This window comes from Rattus norvegicus, chromosome 17 (genome assembly GCF_036323735.1).
Source record: "Rattus norvegicus strain BN/NHsdMcwi chromosome 17, GRCr8, whole genome shotgun sequence".
NCBI lineage: Eukaryota > Metazoa > Chordata > Mammalia > Rodentia > Muridae > Rattus > Rattus norvegicus.
In genome coordinates, this window is record NC_086035.1 from 26,844,380 (window position 1) to 26,860,067 (window position 15,688).

Here is a 15,688-nt window from a genome sequence, read left to right on the forward strand (position 1 = left end):
ATACTAAGAAAACAGATGGTGCACTCTGACCTGTCTGGTGCTGGGGGTGGCCAGGAAGCTGAATGACCAGGGTCTGGTAATGCTTCTGGGCATCAGTGAACTGAGACTGCATCCTCCGTTTGTCATCGTCTCCGAACATCTCCGAGCCTTGGCTGTTTTTGATGAAGTCTTGGTAATGGAGCTCCAGGTCTTCAATGGTCTTCATGTAATCTTCCTGTCTCATGGTTTTCAGCTAGAAGCGAATCAGGCACAGTGAGTTGGGAAGAGGTGAGTCTCACCCCCATGCAGGACAGAGTGGGCAGGGCAACCCTCGTCATAGGCTAAGCTATAAAAGGTCTTGGGGGCCTCATCAGCGTTTCTAAGAAGCACAGCAGAAGCTTGCCAGTGGCCTTTTCCTTCACAGGATATTTTTCTTCAAACACAATATTATGCAGAAACTCAACTATAAGCTAAGCAAATGCAGCATAGCCATTCTAAAAAGATAAGGGAGCTCAAGGCCCTATAGCTTCCCATCCCATTTACTTCTCTACGCTTATCACTTCACTAAAGGACTCCTCAACCCAAGGCTCTGCCAACCACACCTTAAGGATCTCTAGGGGTTGGGGATTTAGCTCCGTGGTAGAGCGTTTGCCTAGCAAACGAAAGCGCAAGGTCCTGGGTTCGGTCCCCAGCTCCGGAAAAAAAAAAAGAATTGCACGCAAGGATCTCTGACTTGGAGGGATGCTTTCAGAGCTCTTCCGAGAATGACTTCCCCTTCTACCTTTTTCCAGTGGATGAGTATGACCTCATTCCCACTGTCTCCAAGGAGATGGGGGCCCACACTGCCTTTTCCATAAGTATTCTGGCTTGTCAGGTCTCTTCAGGAGGTGTGTCTATTTGTCTCATAACCAGCCATGTGCTGATTTGGTCTTGTATGAGATGCTAGCCAAAGGATCTCAGGCTTCATGCGTGCTAAGCAAGCTTCCTACCCCTGAGTGCCACCCCTTTCTGTGCAGCCGTGGACAGAGCAGTCCTGTGTAAGACTAAGAGGCCTCACATGGTGGGACACAAAATCTTCATTTGTCCAGTGACTAGGTCCACTGGACCACACAGTCCTTTGGGCAGCCCCGGACACATACCTTGGCAATAGTCATGGCTCTGATCTTCTCGATGTCAATCATACAGTAATGCCAAGACACCAGGCTCTTCATGTTGATGTAGAGCTGGTTCCACAGAGCCAAGATGGCTTCATAGTACTGCTCAATCCTGGAGGAAGGAAAGGGAGAACACTCGAGCCCACACAGAAAAGCTGGACAGGTTTGTACTGCTGCCCATAAATCTAAACCAAACCTTATGGAGTGATCGTGTAATTCTCGAAACTGTCAACATGTCAAGAGATCCAGACTAACCCACCTCCCAGAAGTACACTCTCGACTTTATCTGTCGTTATATAGAACATTCAAATCGTCCTGGTTGAGCTAGGCTATCTGGTTCTTTGTTATGTTGACTGTTAGCAGTGTTTTCATTCCCACAGGGCTTAAATGCTGACAACCCCTGAACCCTGGAAAGAAGAGGAAGGTAGGGCATTTCCCAACACTTCCCACCCAGTGTGGGGCTCAGGATTTCCAACCTAAAGCATGTGAAAAGAATCTACTGTGGACAGCCCATAACATGTATGTTCTACCTGCTGGCCAACAATTGCTGCCATTCGTAAGGGGTATGTCGTATTCATGATTACTTTTGAAATAACTCATTCGCTACTAAAAAGGGGGGGCATGGCAAGTGCCCTCATGCTTGCCCCTGGCTCTCTGATATGGTCAGATGATCTCTTTTATCCATAATAAAGTCTTCACCATAAACTCGTGACAACGGGAAGTGCTTTTTCTGGGGGCGATTACAGTAAGGAAACACTTCTGTGAGCTGTTCGTTCCGGCACCAGCCCTCCTGCCCCACCGTTCAGTGTCACCGCTGCTAGGAACTTCAGAACTTACTTGCAAGAAAGGTCCACAGCCAGTGGGTTTGGAGGAGGGATGATCAGGCCCACAGAAGGGACAAGCATGTCAACGCCTCCGGGGCCGGTCACGTACCACTTGCTGCGCTCATTGTTGTCCTTGAGGATGCATTCATCCCCCTTGTGGACGATTTTCTGCCAAAGAAACAGAGATGAAAATGAAAGCATACGAACGGGTGGTCCTCCTGTGCTTTCCCCCATCAGAGGAAGACAATCAGGATACTCCCAAGCAGGACCTGTGTAAACAATCCGTGTGAACCCAGAGGGATCGGCAACGTTAGCAATGTGCTAAGTGAGTTAGAGAAAGAGACCCATAGAAGATCCCCCAGGAGTGTGAGAACGCTTCTGCCATAGGCAGACCTCCATCTTACTTTCTTCCTGTTTTGAATTCGTGCTTTGTACATTAGACTTTAATATGGGGACATCACTTGCCTCAGTCATATTCGCTCTTAAATTGACATCATTCTGTTAAAAAAAAAAAAAGTAACCTTCTCCGTGAACTTCCACCTAGCTTGGTGGCTCAGACCTGCAGTCCCAGCTACTCGTGAGGCATTGGCAGGGGCGTTACAAGTTCAAAGACTGCCTGGGGTATGAGCAAGACTAAGAGTAACCTGGTCAACTTAAGAAGGTCATATCTCAAGATAGGAAATACAAAAAATAAGGCCTGGACGTATAGCTCTGTGGTAGTATGACTGCCAGCCATGTGTGAGGCCCTAGGTTGAAGGGTCAATACACTAATAAATAAGTAAATTCAATTAATTAATTCCAGTTCCCACCCCACCCTTTACAGAGGCAGGATTGCACTGCGTAGCCTCAGAAGGATAGCCTAAAACTCACTATGTAGACCAAGATGACTTTGAACTCACGGAGTTCCTCCTGCTTGTGCCTCCTGAACGTGAAAAATAAAGGCATGTACCTCAACACTTGGCTGGATACGGCTTCTCAAAATGGCTACTAAAGGCTGGAGGTGCAGCTTAGTGACAAAGTGCTTTCGTAGCCCTGATCCCTCACACCAGAGGAAGAAGAAAACCAAAACAAATAACAATAAAAAAAAATACCAGCCTGCATATTAGGGCAACTGTCTATCTGAACATAAATTTTCACCTCATATTTCAATCCAACTTAATTTTTCCCTACCTTCCTTCCTTCTTTCCTTCTTTCCTTCCTTCCTTTTTTGTTTTGTTTGTTGTTGGTATTGGCTTTTTGCTTTTGTTGTTGTTTGATTTTGGTTGTTTCTCAAAAAAAGGTCTCCCTCTCCACCCTGGGCTGCCTTTCCATGTAAGGGAATTCTGTCTCTACCTTTCAGGTTCTAAGAGTACAGACGTGGGCCCTCACATTCAGCCTAACTTCTTTCTCCCCACACATGACCTTAGAACATGCCCCAGGGTAGAACAGACCCCTGTTTCACAAAGCTCCTCTAACTGGGTAAACACATTTTGCCTCTTAGATCCTTCAGAATTTGATTGTAAGGAAGCAGACGGGAGGAGTCACAGATAAAAACAGCCACTAATGTAAACTAATGTAAACCTGCATCAAGCTTCCCACAGAGCCTACAGGATGGACGTGATCCAGAACTGCCAACAACTCACTTTACAAGCGCCACAACAGTGCTCTCTCTCGTTTATCTTCTCTGAAACTTAAAGATGGGGTGTTCACAAACAAGCCTTAGGTACCACAAGAAGGAAAAGTGAACCTTTGAAAGGTTTTAAACCTTCAAGATACCCATCGTCTAGGTGAGGCTGGATCTCAGATGTAGTCTGCGCTCAGCATAACACGGAGGGAGCTTCACCTTCCTTCTCCAGCACCCAAAGGAAGCAGCTACTGTTCTAATCCCTGATAGTTCCCAGGGGCAGCTCAGTGTTACTGCTTTGGTTCAACGGGTGATTGCTTTACTTAGAAAAGACTCGACTACGGTCCTTATTGGAACTAAGACTAGTTTTGCCCTCTTGGTTGACAAAAGCTTATGTGAAGAAAGAGGAGGCTTTGCTCTGCTCCTGGACGTGGAGCACACACCTGGTCTTGTTTGTAGTCGCAGAGGGCCCTGAGAATAATGGGTTTGTTGCTTCTGTAGTCTGGGTTCCGAGGCTTCAGCTGCACGATCTTCTTGGACTTGTTCACCAAGTTCTGCACCTGACGCTTGTATTCCAGGATCTTCTCCCGTTCTTTCTGCAATTGCAAATACAATCTGCCTTCAACATGGGCGCCCCGTGAGCTTTAGAGACCTCTGCCACAACATCCAAGTTAAATATTGCAACAGTTCCATGAGTGACAATAAGCCCGAAATACGTCATGAGGTAACATAACCTTCCACAGTCAGCCTTTGGAATTAATCGAGCAGGAAAGGCTATCTCCATGAAATGACCATGTGGATAAAATGTGAGGTGTTTTCCCAAGGGTCTTGTCAAGTCAAGTCATGGTGTTCTCTCTGCTCTTGTTTTCTGTAAATTACTGAGATACTGAAGCAAAAGCCCTTCCCTACAGTAGCTGGGCACGCCACAGAAAGATGACGAAATTGAGGTGTGGGCCCTGTGTGGGCTGTAGTCTAGCACAGCCCATCGTGTTAACCCACCGCCCCCGCCCCTGGTGCAGCTGCTGAGGGTCTGGGTGTGGCACAGTACCTCCAGCTCTTTGATCTGCTCCAGCAGGTGCTGGAGGGGCATGTTCTTGTCACAGGGGTATTTCTTCCTGATGGAGTCCTGCAGTCCCTTCAGGTAGGCTTCAGTTGACTGGGCCTCTTCAAAAAACTGTTCAGGATGACAACAGTCATTGTCAGTAAAGAGGAACTTGAGAAAACGCCAGGGTTTGGATCTTGAATGTCACCCAAAGGCTTGTGTGTGAAAAGCTGGGTTCCTGGGGTGGCGCTAATGGGGACAGTGAAATCTACAGAAGGGGCATGGTGGGTGGTCTGATCGTTGGGGTGGACTCTCAGAGAGAATCAGAGGGCCCTAGCCGCCTCATCTTCCTCCCACTGTGAGGCGCTACCTCTTCACCAACTAGAATGATGTGGACCCCGGGCTACAGACTGGACCGTCTAAAACTGTCGTCCAAATAAATGTTTTCTCTGCTTAATTACCCTGAGCGTTTTGCTAACACTGGGGAGAAATGTAAGCAACAGGATCACTTAGTAGTTCCGTTTCGAGAACTGTCACCCCCACACAAACCTCTGCTAAGTGGCTATAGGAAAAGATTCTAGTAGAGGACACTCACAGACTTGGTAGCAGGGCCAAGTGACATGTGCTTAGAAACACCTCAGCCATACAATGCAGGCACGTGGTGTGTTATTTTAGACTAGGAAAAGTTCTCCGGAGATCACCCTGGGGTCTGAGCTCCTTGTTTTGTACACGAGAAACTGAAGCCTGGAGTTGTGACCTGTTCTAAAATTACACAATCACGTGTTAATTCCAGAAAGCTAGAACCAGGCTTCATCACTGATGTCAACACTCTTCTCGAGGTTCCATGGCCACTCTAAAATATCTGGCAGGCCCAACGAGATGGTTTGGTGGGTAAAGATGCCTGTTGCCGTATCCGACAATCACTAGGACCATCTCAAGTAGTTGTCCTCTGACTTCTACATTCCCATAGTGGCATGCAGCCACCACACACACCACAAACACACACACACACACACACACACACACACACACACACACACACACACACACACAAGAATGTAGATTTTTTTTTAAAAAAAGATATGTCTAAAAACCTGAAAGTAGGCAGCATTTTCTTTGAGGTGGACATCGATGCACTTGGTGATTTGCAGAATCCAACTCCACTGTGTCTGAAGAGTATCCATATATGCCTGAAACAAGAAAACGTCAAGATGTCAGCTGCCTCGTGTCCACTCAGAGGCCCAGAAGGATGCCTCCTGCACAGACCCATGAGCCAGATGAAAAAGATGCCTCTTTATTTCACCCCACGTCTAATGATTGGAGACAGAAGTCCCACCTGAGATTTCTTGGTGCAAACAGTTCTTACAAACAGCTACCACCAAAGGGACCAGTCAAAATGGGTCTTGCCTTAGTTGTGTATTTTCTGACCAATCAGAACGGATATGGTGCATATAGCACCAGTGTGGGAATCCGTTCAGAACTCCAAGCCTGTTCTGGGACAGGAGCTAGATCACAGGAATGTGTGATCCATCAGCTCCATCAGCCCTGGGTACAGGTCACAGATAGCAGTCTCCAGCAAAAGTCAGCAAATGCTGTCCAAGAAGCTACATCTGGCCCACTGCCTTTATTTATAAATAAAGCTTTATTGAAATATGACCAGGGTGGTTCACTTACACACTGTCCATAGCTGCTTCTGTGATGCAACAACCAAGTTAGGTAACTGTGATCTCTACCAGAGATCATCTGGTAGAGTCTAAAATATTTTTTCCAGGGAAAAAACGAAAGCCAAATCCTAGCCTAGGGTGCTGATCCTAAACTAGAAAGTAAAGTTGGCCCAGCTTCGTAATGGAGAAGAATCATTCGCCCACAAAGATGTCTGTTGTGAAATGTTTTTCTCCCTAACAAGAATGTGAATCCCATGAAACTTACCTCGATTTTGTCTGACGCTGGATGCTGATTGAGGACAAGTTGGTCACTTTCTTGTTTAAGCTTGTTGAGCTCCTTTTCCTTGACTTCCAGTTGACTCATGCGGATCTGCGAAAAGAAAGGACGAAAGCCTTAGCACAAGTCGCAGTTAGATTTCTGTTACGTTACGCTCTTCAGAGGTGGCTGCGCAGAAAACTGCATTCTGGGAACAAGTGATGCTGAGGACTCACATTACATTGTCCTCAAGAACCACAGCCACTTGGGAAACCAATGTTAGTGAGGGGCCGAGATGAGACTAGGGCTATGACCTGACCAAGACCACGCAGGTAATTAATAACATTGCCACCAATATATGTTAAACATCCCTAACTCCAAATGCTTGGGGTTTACTATTCTAAAATATTTAAATATTCAGAGAGATAGTTTGGAGGTAGAATCCAAGCCTAAAGATAAGACTTATTTTTGTTTTCTACCCAATAGCCCGAAAATAATTTTATATAGAATTTTGGGAGCTCCTGGATTTGACGGCCACCTGTCACCTGAACTCAGATATGGAAGAGTCTACTTATGGCTCCATGGTGGCACTCAAAAAGCTTCAGAGGGAGCATTCTGGATTTCAGATTTTCAAATTGTAGGTGCTCACCACGTAACACGTTCTGATGCCAAATTTCAGGTTTTGTTCCACTGTTCCACCCCTCTGGGGTTTCCGGATAGACTAATCTCCACACACACTACCCATGAATCACTCTGTCTTCATGGATACTAAACAATGAACTTGGGCTTGGGGGATGGTTAGCCAGCAATGTCATATCCCCATAGTCCTATCTAGTTGGTAGGATAAAGCAGGATGATTGAGTTCCAAAATGTAGTAGCTTTTCTGACTAACGGAGGGAAACTCTATCTCTTTAAAAATAAAGGGGGAGCGGCTGGAGAGATGCTCAGTGATTAAGAACACTGATTGCGGGGCTGGGGATTTAGCTCAGTGGTAGAGCGCTTACCTAGGAAGCGCAAGGCCCTGGGTTCGGTCCCCACCTCCAAAAAAAAGGAACCAAAAAAAAAAAAAAAAAAAGAACACTGATTGCTCTTCCAGGGGACCTGGGTTTGATTCCCAGCACTCACACAGCAGCTAACAAGCTCTGGCAACTGGAGTTCCTGGGACTCCGATGCCCTCTTTTGGCAATTATGGGCACTGCAGGCACATGGTACACAGATGGTACACAGGCAAGCAAAACACCCAAACACATAAAATAAAACTAAATAAATCTTACATCACTGAACAGTGGACCCACTTACGAGTGGCTGATCAAATTATTTTAAAAAGACCTCTCCCCTGCCCCCCGAAAGGCAAGGTAGGCGTCTTACAGAGAAGGCCTCCTGCTTCTGAGCGATGTTTGTGTTCTTGTCGCTCCAGTCATACAGCAGCTCCTCCTCCTCACAGTCATTGATCCACATGATCTCTCTCGAGGTGGCCTGGATGATGTTTTGCAACTGGCGCAGGTGGTCCATCCTCTCGAAGGAGGCTTTCTGTGGACAAGGTTGAGAACGGCGTTAGGATGACGACAGTGTAAGGACACAGAGGGACAGCATTCTCCGCAGACTGAACAGATAAGAGTTCTTTATCAAAACCATCTGAGGCTGGGCAAAAACCCCTTGACCTGCTGCATTCACCTGGTATAGGAGAGAGGCCCTGTCTAAACTGGTGATGCCCGTGGGATCATGGGTATCTCAGAGCCAATCATTCCGAATGGTCATTCTCATCTTTTCTCCTGGTGCTAGGGGAACTCAGGGCGCCCCTCATGCTGGAGAAGCACCCTGCTTTTGAGCTATGTCTCCAGCCTCTGAAGAGTCTTGATTCAGAAAATGATTTGAAGCCAGCTAGATCGCTCAGGCAAAGCATTTTCTGGACGAGCCTGCCAACCTGAGTTCAAGTCTCAGGACCCATGCAGGGAACTGACTCTACAAAGTTGTCCTCTGACCACCACATCCACTATGGCATGTACACTATAGTATACATGTGCGGTACATATATACACACATACGCACACCAACTGTAATAAATAAAAACTTAAAAGATAATGATGCCTGAGTTTAATCATTTTAGATAATTAGGGGGAACTAGACTCCTAGATAAATTAAGTGTTCTCTCTTGGTAAGTCAGACTTTGCCCCCACAAATTTAAAGTTCCAGTCTTATGCCCATCCCAACAGGAAAGAAAAGTAGTCTGTTACCAGGAGCCACACTATCTTAAAAGCATTGCAGTCAGCAAGGAAATATGAGAAAGGTGGAAATAAATCGGATGAGCCAAACAGAAAAGTGGAAATCTCTGCTCTGGGATCAAGCAACTGACATAGCATCTGTCTGGAGACAGTGACAGATTTGTAAAAATATGCGAGGAAAACATTTTGTTTGTGTTTATACTTGTTAGAAAGGGCTGCAAACCTTTGTCACTTTAGATGCATCTAACAAGAGTCATTGATTTGAAATTTTAACTAAAAAAAAAAAAACAAAAAAAACAAAAAACAAACAAACAAACAAACAACAACAACAACAACAAAAACCCCAGAACAGTGCTAGGTTCTGCCTTCCGACAACAAAATAAAACAAAACATTTGAAATTCCAATTCTAAAAGAAAATCAGGAACAACAAAATTATAATCTATGAACACAAGGGCCAGTGTATATGCAGGGTCTTTGCTGAACTCTAAGGCAGTGTATGGTCCCCCACCCCCACCCCCAGAGGTGTTTACCTCTTGAGTAATTGAACGGAATTAGCGGAGGTTAAACAAGCTTACCAGCAGGTTTTCATATTCCTCCTCCAATTGATAGATTGCGGACTTCTCACGCTGGAAGATAAGGAAACACAGGTAAATATTTAATCCCTTTCATGGAGGTCTATAGAGAGTGTAGCCCCTTCTATGCTTCCTTCTATGGTGCTAGCCTCAGCTCTCTCAGTAAAAAGAAGCAATTGCTCAATTAAGTCTTTTGCCCACCGTGACCTTTCCCCAAAGAGGTTGAAGGCCCCTCCCTAGCCACTCCTCCCTTCACCACAAGGTATTCTGTCACTTAAAAACTTGCTGAAGGAAATATGATTTCGGATCCTCCAGATCTTAGAGACATGAAGGAGAAAGGTGAGCAGATACTCAAATGGACAAGAGCAAGGCAGAACAAAGTGAAAATGAAAACTTAGGTCTAAGGATCACACATGGGGCTGGGGCTGGGTGTGGGGAGCAAGCACTGAGATCAGACTCCTATCCTGTGCCTTCGTTCTCCACTTCCCCCAACTCTGACATTTTCCCAGCACAGGAGAGATATATGAGACACAATTTCCTTCAGGACAGATGTGACTTTATCCCCACCTAGGAGTGGGGCGCTGACCAACTCCACCAGCAATATAAGCTACATGCTAATCTCACTCTCTTCTGGTAGGCGACGCTTTGCTTTCTGTAGTAATTATCGGTCTACCGCCTCTACAAATACGCATTTATAAATCGCAAACTCATGATATCCTCCTGCATGCGCCTAATATCTGGATCAACTCCTTCTCCAGGGCCCATAAAATCTTCCGCTTCCCTTTTAGACAGACAATAGGGTTTAGGGGGTTGTTTTTGTTTTAATTTCTAGACTCTTAGAAAGATAATAATAGTCTTGGGTTGCAGACAAATTTGCCTAAGCGATAGGCCCTTCTATAGACTCCTTGATGAACGTGAGAAGTACCAGGTCTGCTTTGATCTTGTCCAGTTGCCAGCGGTAGTCTCCGATGGCATTGTGGATACTCCTGTGGCTGTTGATGTGCTGCTCCACTGAACCAGAGTCCACACCCCAGGCCATCAGGTCCATTTCCGCCTGCAGTCAGAGAGGGGGAAGGGAGCACACCCTTTATTATCCTCCCTAGCAACAGACTCCTTTCTCTAGAGCGTCAGGGGTCAAGAGAGAGAGATCATACGCAACTCTGCTTCAGATAAAACTCAAAACACACAACCACCCAGGAAGCTAAGGTGGGAAGATTACTTGAGCCTAGGTGTTCAAAACTAGCCTAAGGGGCTGGAGAGATGGCTCAGCGGTTAAGAGCACTGACTGCTCTTCCAGAGGTCCTGAGTTCAATTCCTAGTAACCACATGGTGACTCACAACCATCTGTAATGGGATCCGATGCCCTCTTCTGGTGTGTCTGAAGACAGCTAGTATACATGAAATAAATAAATAAATCTTTAAAGATGTATTCATTTGTTTAAAAAAAAAAACCTAGCCTAAGGACACAGCAAGGCCCTGTCTTAGTGAAAAAGAAAGAAAGAAAAAAAAACTATATGAACTATGTCTGAAGCCAAAATAAAATTTAAAGGGTTGAGATTACCAAATAGCTAAGGAGAATCACCAAAGACATCCTCAGTTAGTTTGGTTCCAGCCCAAGGTGAACTGAGGAAGAAATTCAGTCATGGGTTCTGTGCAATCCAGATCACTCTTCTGAAGAAAGAGAGTCTACGTATGAGAGTGCACATGTGGGGGCGGGGCTGGCAAAATGGCTCAGCAGGTAAAAGGGATGGTTATGCAAGAATAACACTGGATTCTGATTCCCAGAACCCACAGGAGAAGGGCAGAGAACTGATGCTCAAAACTTGTCTTCTGGTCCCTCCCTGTACCTGTGCCTGGCACTCACACACAATAATAATGCTTACATTTTTAAAGAGATAAAAGAAATAAAATGTGAATTTGTATGACTAGATAGCAGTGTGAATGATAGATTTTAAGTTCTAAAGCCATTTCTTTATTTGTTTGTTTTGGGTGTTGTTTTGTTTTGTTTCATTTTTTTTTCTTTTTTTTTTTTTTCGGAGCTGGGGACCGAACCCAGGGCCTTGCGCTCGCTAGGCAAGCGCTCTACCGCTGAGCTAAATCCCCAACCCCGTTTTGTTTCATTTTTGAGACAGGGTTTCTCCATGTATTCCTGATTGTCCTGGAATTCACTCTGTAGACCATACTGGTCTTGAACTCACAGAGATCCTCCTGCCTCTGCTTCCCGAGTGCTGGGATCAAAGGCATGCACCACCACCGCCTGGCTTCTTTATTCATTTTTAAATGGACGTTAGATGTCCTCTGCCTCTCAAACAAAATCCCTAACCCAAGGAAGCTGCCGTTGCTTACTTCTTTTACTTATCTTTTGTTTGTTATCGCTATTCAGGGGATCGAACCTACAGCCTCAGAAAAGTTAGGCAAGTGCCCTACCCTTCGGCTACATATCCAGCCCCAAGTTACGTTGATGAATGCTACATAGTTAACTGTTGGCTCAGAAATTCAGCGTTGAAAATTCCTTTCAAATTGTTAAAAACTCTCTATGGTCCGTTTCAAAGGGAAGATACCAAGCAAACTCAAGATCCTTTGTTCTGATTAATGTTGGTAACAACGCTAGGACTATGGGTTTACATAATGTGAAATCTGACTAGATTTATCACTTGAGCTTGCAATTTAAGGCTGTTTCACAGTAAGAATCAAATACATTGTTTCCTTCCCTGGCACCTTTCATTCTGGTCAGATCCACCATCTCTTCCTCCTTTTGCACAAGCACATGTAAATTTCTAAATCACCCGTGTCATCTCTCTGACATGCCAAGGGCAAACAACCCATTCTGGGATGGCAGCAAGAACAGAACACAATTGTCCGAAGCCACACCCATGTTCTGGTGCCCTTGGCAAGGCTTCAGAGAGGAGCCATTTCAGAGTCAGAGAACTGAAGGTTAGCAAGGACTTTGGCCTTGTCCAGCAACTGCCAGTGTTTAAAACAGGAACAGCAAGTGCTCCCTGGGAAGGCAGAGATGACCCAGGGCCAGCTCACACAGCTCATTACCTGCCGGGTGTACTGTATCTGGCTCGACCATCAGCAGAAGCACAGATCAGGGAAACAAAGCAGAAGACTGGCAGGGAGATGTGTGTCTGCCTCCTGAACACGGCTGGGGAATCGGCTCTCTTATCAGCACAGTCCTCTGCTAGGTCTCCTGGGAGTGAGTGAAGAATGCTGGCTATGTGTGGGGGAAGGTGGGGTGAGAAGGAAATGGCCACACAGATCCTGGGGCAAACCTCCAGCAGGACTCAGACAGCTTTTAGTTTGCTGAGAACTCTAAGAAGCACCCGACACCGTATCAAAATCGAGGCTCATGGACGGGTGTCAGAAAACGATGGATCAATGATGGCCGCGTGAGAACGCCATTTTCTGAAGTTTAAAGATGTAGAGATTTTTCTACCAAATCTTCTTTGCTTTAATTTGTGTGTGTGTGTGTGTGTGTGTGTGTGTGTGTGTGTGGTCGTCATTTGTCCATCTGTTGGGGTTGGAGACAAAGCTCCCCTATGTAGCCCAGGCTGAGATTATAGGCATCTACCACCACACCCAGCTCTACAAAGCACCCCACAATGCTACACCCACAGCAATACAGAAAATGACTAATTCTGAGCTGTCACTTAACTGTCTCACTGGCTTAGAAGACATCAGGGGATATGACGTCTCATAATTACTTTGGTTCAAAGTTTCTCTTGTCTCCCATCAAGGATCCTTGAAGGCTACAGTTTTAGCCCCATTACCTCAAATCATTCACATTCTTTCAACTCCTAAACAAGACTTTATTAAAGCCCTCGTGGGCAATCACTTGGGATGTTTCTCGTCTTCAACAGTATTTATCCTCATAACAATGGACCATAATTTTTGAGCCCTCACTTTCTAGCATGGTGCCAACATGATGAACCTTCAAGAACTGTGTGTTCAGAGGTGGAAGCCAGGGCCTCAGTAGCTCAAAGTCATCTGAGCTACACAGTTTAGGTTCTATGAGACCCCGTCTCAAAAATTACAGAAATCTTCAAAGACTTTAGGGAATCTAAAGACATGCAAACAAGTTTGTAGTTAAGTTTCTGAGGTCATCTTTGACTTTATGACGCTATCTACTCCACTTTCCGCAATAGTTTATGGTCTTTATAGTGTGTGTGTGTGTGTGTGTGTGTGTGTGTGTGTGTGTGTGTGTGTGTGTGTGTATTGGTTGGGGGGGCATAGTAGAATATACTACAATCTCATTATCTTGGAGGATGAGACAGAAGGATCACAAGTTCAAGGCTGGCCTGAGCTACAAAGCAAGACTCTGTCTCAAAAACCAAGTAACAAACGAACAAACTCAAATAGGTATGGTGAGATTTCTCATTGGTTAGGAACCCTAACTGTTCTTTTAGAGGATGTGAGTTCGGTTCCCAGCGTGCATATGGTAGCTGGTTCTAAACCATCTAGCTCTTGGGGTTTAAATGCCCTCTGCTGGGCACTGCATACATTTGGTACACACACATGTATGTGGTACATACATGTGGTACACACACACACACACACACGAAAACAAAACAAACAAAATTAAGCATAAAAAAATAAAAATAAATGAATGAGTCAGTGAATGAATGATTAGTAGCAAAAGGAAACACCACACAAGAATACACCCAAACCTTTTAAAGACTGGGTGTAAAGGGCTCTTCCCTGAGGTCCGAGATATCCCAGAGGTTGATCTGGAGAATGGCTTGAGTCTGCATGTTCAAGACTAACCCTGGCAACACAATTCAACCCAGACTCAAAGAAAAGGGTGTGTGTGGGTGTGTGTGTGTGTGCTTAAATGGCTAAGAAATTTTAGAACCACTAAGAAATGGGTCCAACAATTAATCAGGTTCTTAGAGCACGGCATAACAACCTCTCCACAATGTACCACTTTAAGACATCCACCTCTCAAAGAAGGCTGGCTCATTAGAAGGTTTTCATTATAAAATTCCCATCTACATGATTACGGCATGTTTCTCAGGCCACCTGTTCATTATCGGGCTTAATTACTACATAAAACAACAAAACAGTAATTAGCCTTGGAAGATACTTTGTAGAGACTCCAGTTGCAGGGAAAGGATCAGCACATGCTTCCTGGGCCATTATTTGACTCCACACCCACACAAGTGACGGGAGACTTCCACAGCCGGACAACCGAACTTCAAAAAGCCACCACCAGGGAGCCCAAACCAGAAGACCCAGTGTCACTCATGGTGCCCAACACCTCCCACATGATATTATTTTATAATTTTGTTTCTAATTTCAACTGTTCTCTCTCTTGCATTACTGTTTCAGACAAGCCATGGAAGAGCTCTTTTCTTCCTTTTCAGCCTATGTGGGAGACAGATGAGGTCAGTGGCAACGTGGGTAGAATGACCCCGTGACTTAGCAGGTTGCTGACCCTGGGGGGGCTGGTGCTGACTGTGACGTCACCTATGTCGAAACTACCTAGGTTAGGCGTCTAAGCGAGCACTTGTAAGGTCACTTACCCTCTGCTGCCTCATCCAGCCCAGGCACTCGCCCGTCAGGCGTTTGGTGAATTCATCCCACCCGGAGCCACTCTGACAAGTGTACCCTCCCTTGGAGCTGGCCCTTCGCACTCGAGGGGCACTGATGGCCTTGTACAGGGCTCGCATCTGTTCCTGGAGCTGAAGCAGTCTGAAAGGAAAGGAAAACAGGGCCGCTGTCACAAGGAAACAGCCTTAGATGAAGCTTGACAGTAGCCTCTTGAAAAGGCAGATGCTGTACCAGAGGCCTCTGCTGCTGCCTGAATGGAGGGAGGGCTCTCGACCTGTTTAGCTCCTTAAACCATTCTAGAGGTTTTTACAGCACTGGAGACTGAGCCCAAGGCTTCCTGCATGCTGGGCAAGTACTCTACCACATCCTTTGTCCTTCTTTAAAGGGCAAAACCCAGGCAATTCATTTTGAGATGAGATCTCACTAAACTGTCCAGGCAGGCCTTGAGTTCTTGATTCTCCTGCCTCAACTTCCCAAACACCCAGGATCACAAGGCTCTGCAGCCGCTCCAGGAAGAGCCCAAGTTTTGTTTTTTGTTTTTGTTTTTGTTTTTGTTTTTGTTTTTTATTAACTTGAGTATTTCTTATTTACATTTCGAGTGTTATTCCCTTTCCCGGTTTCCAGGCAAACATCCCCCTAATCCCTCCCCCTCCCCTTCTCGATGGGTGTTCCCGTCCCCATCCTCCCCCCATTGCTGCCCTCCCCCCAACAATCACGTTCACTGGGGGTTCAGTCTTAGCAGGACCCAGGGCTTCCCCTTCCACTGGTGGTCTTACTAGGGTATTCAATGCTACCTATGAGGTCAGAGTCCAGGGTCA

The 15,688-nt window shown here is 45.7% G+C and overlaps 1 protein-coding gene across 2 annotated transcripts in view; it reads right to left on the reverse strand.

Moving 5' to 3' along the window:
- The window catches only part of Dsp (desmoplakin), a 48,267-nt gene that overhangs the window by 15,227 nt on the left and 17,352 nt on the right, over nt 1-15,688 (reverse strand). For both annotated transcript variants that reach the window (XM_017600713.3, NM_001419598.1), the window contains exons 4-14: nt 14,843-15,011; nt 10,243-10,371; nt 9,321-9,371; nt 7,891-8,052; nt 6,532-6,636; nt 5,697-5,792; nt 4,609-4,734; nt 4,004-4,156; nt 1,971-2,125; nt 1,119-1,245; nt 31-232 (exon numbers count right to left, since the gene is read on the reverse strand). In XM_017600713.3, coding sequence (XP_017456202.1) covers nt 31-232; nt 1,119-1,245; nt 1,971-2,125; nt 4,004-4,156; nt 4,609-4,734; nt 5,697-5,792; nt 6,532-6,636; nt 7,891-8,052; nt 9,321-9,371; nt 10,243-10,371; nt 14,843-15,011 — 1,475 coding nt within the window. The remainder of the gene's footprint in view (nt 1-30; nt 233-1,118; nt 1,246-1,970; nt 2,126-4,003; nt 4,157-4,608; nt 4,735-5,696; nt 5,793-6,531; nt 6,637-7,890; nt 8,053-9,320; nt 9,372-10,242; nt 10,372-14,842; nt 15,012-15,688) is intronic.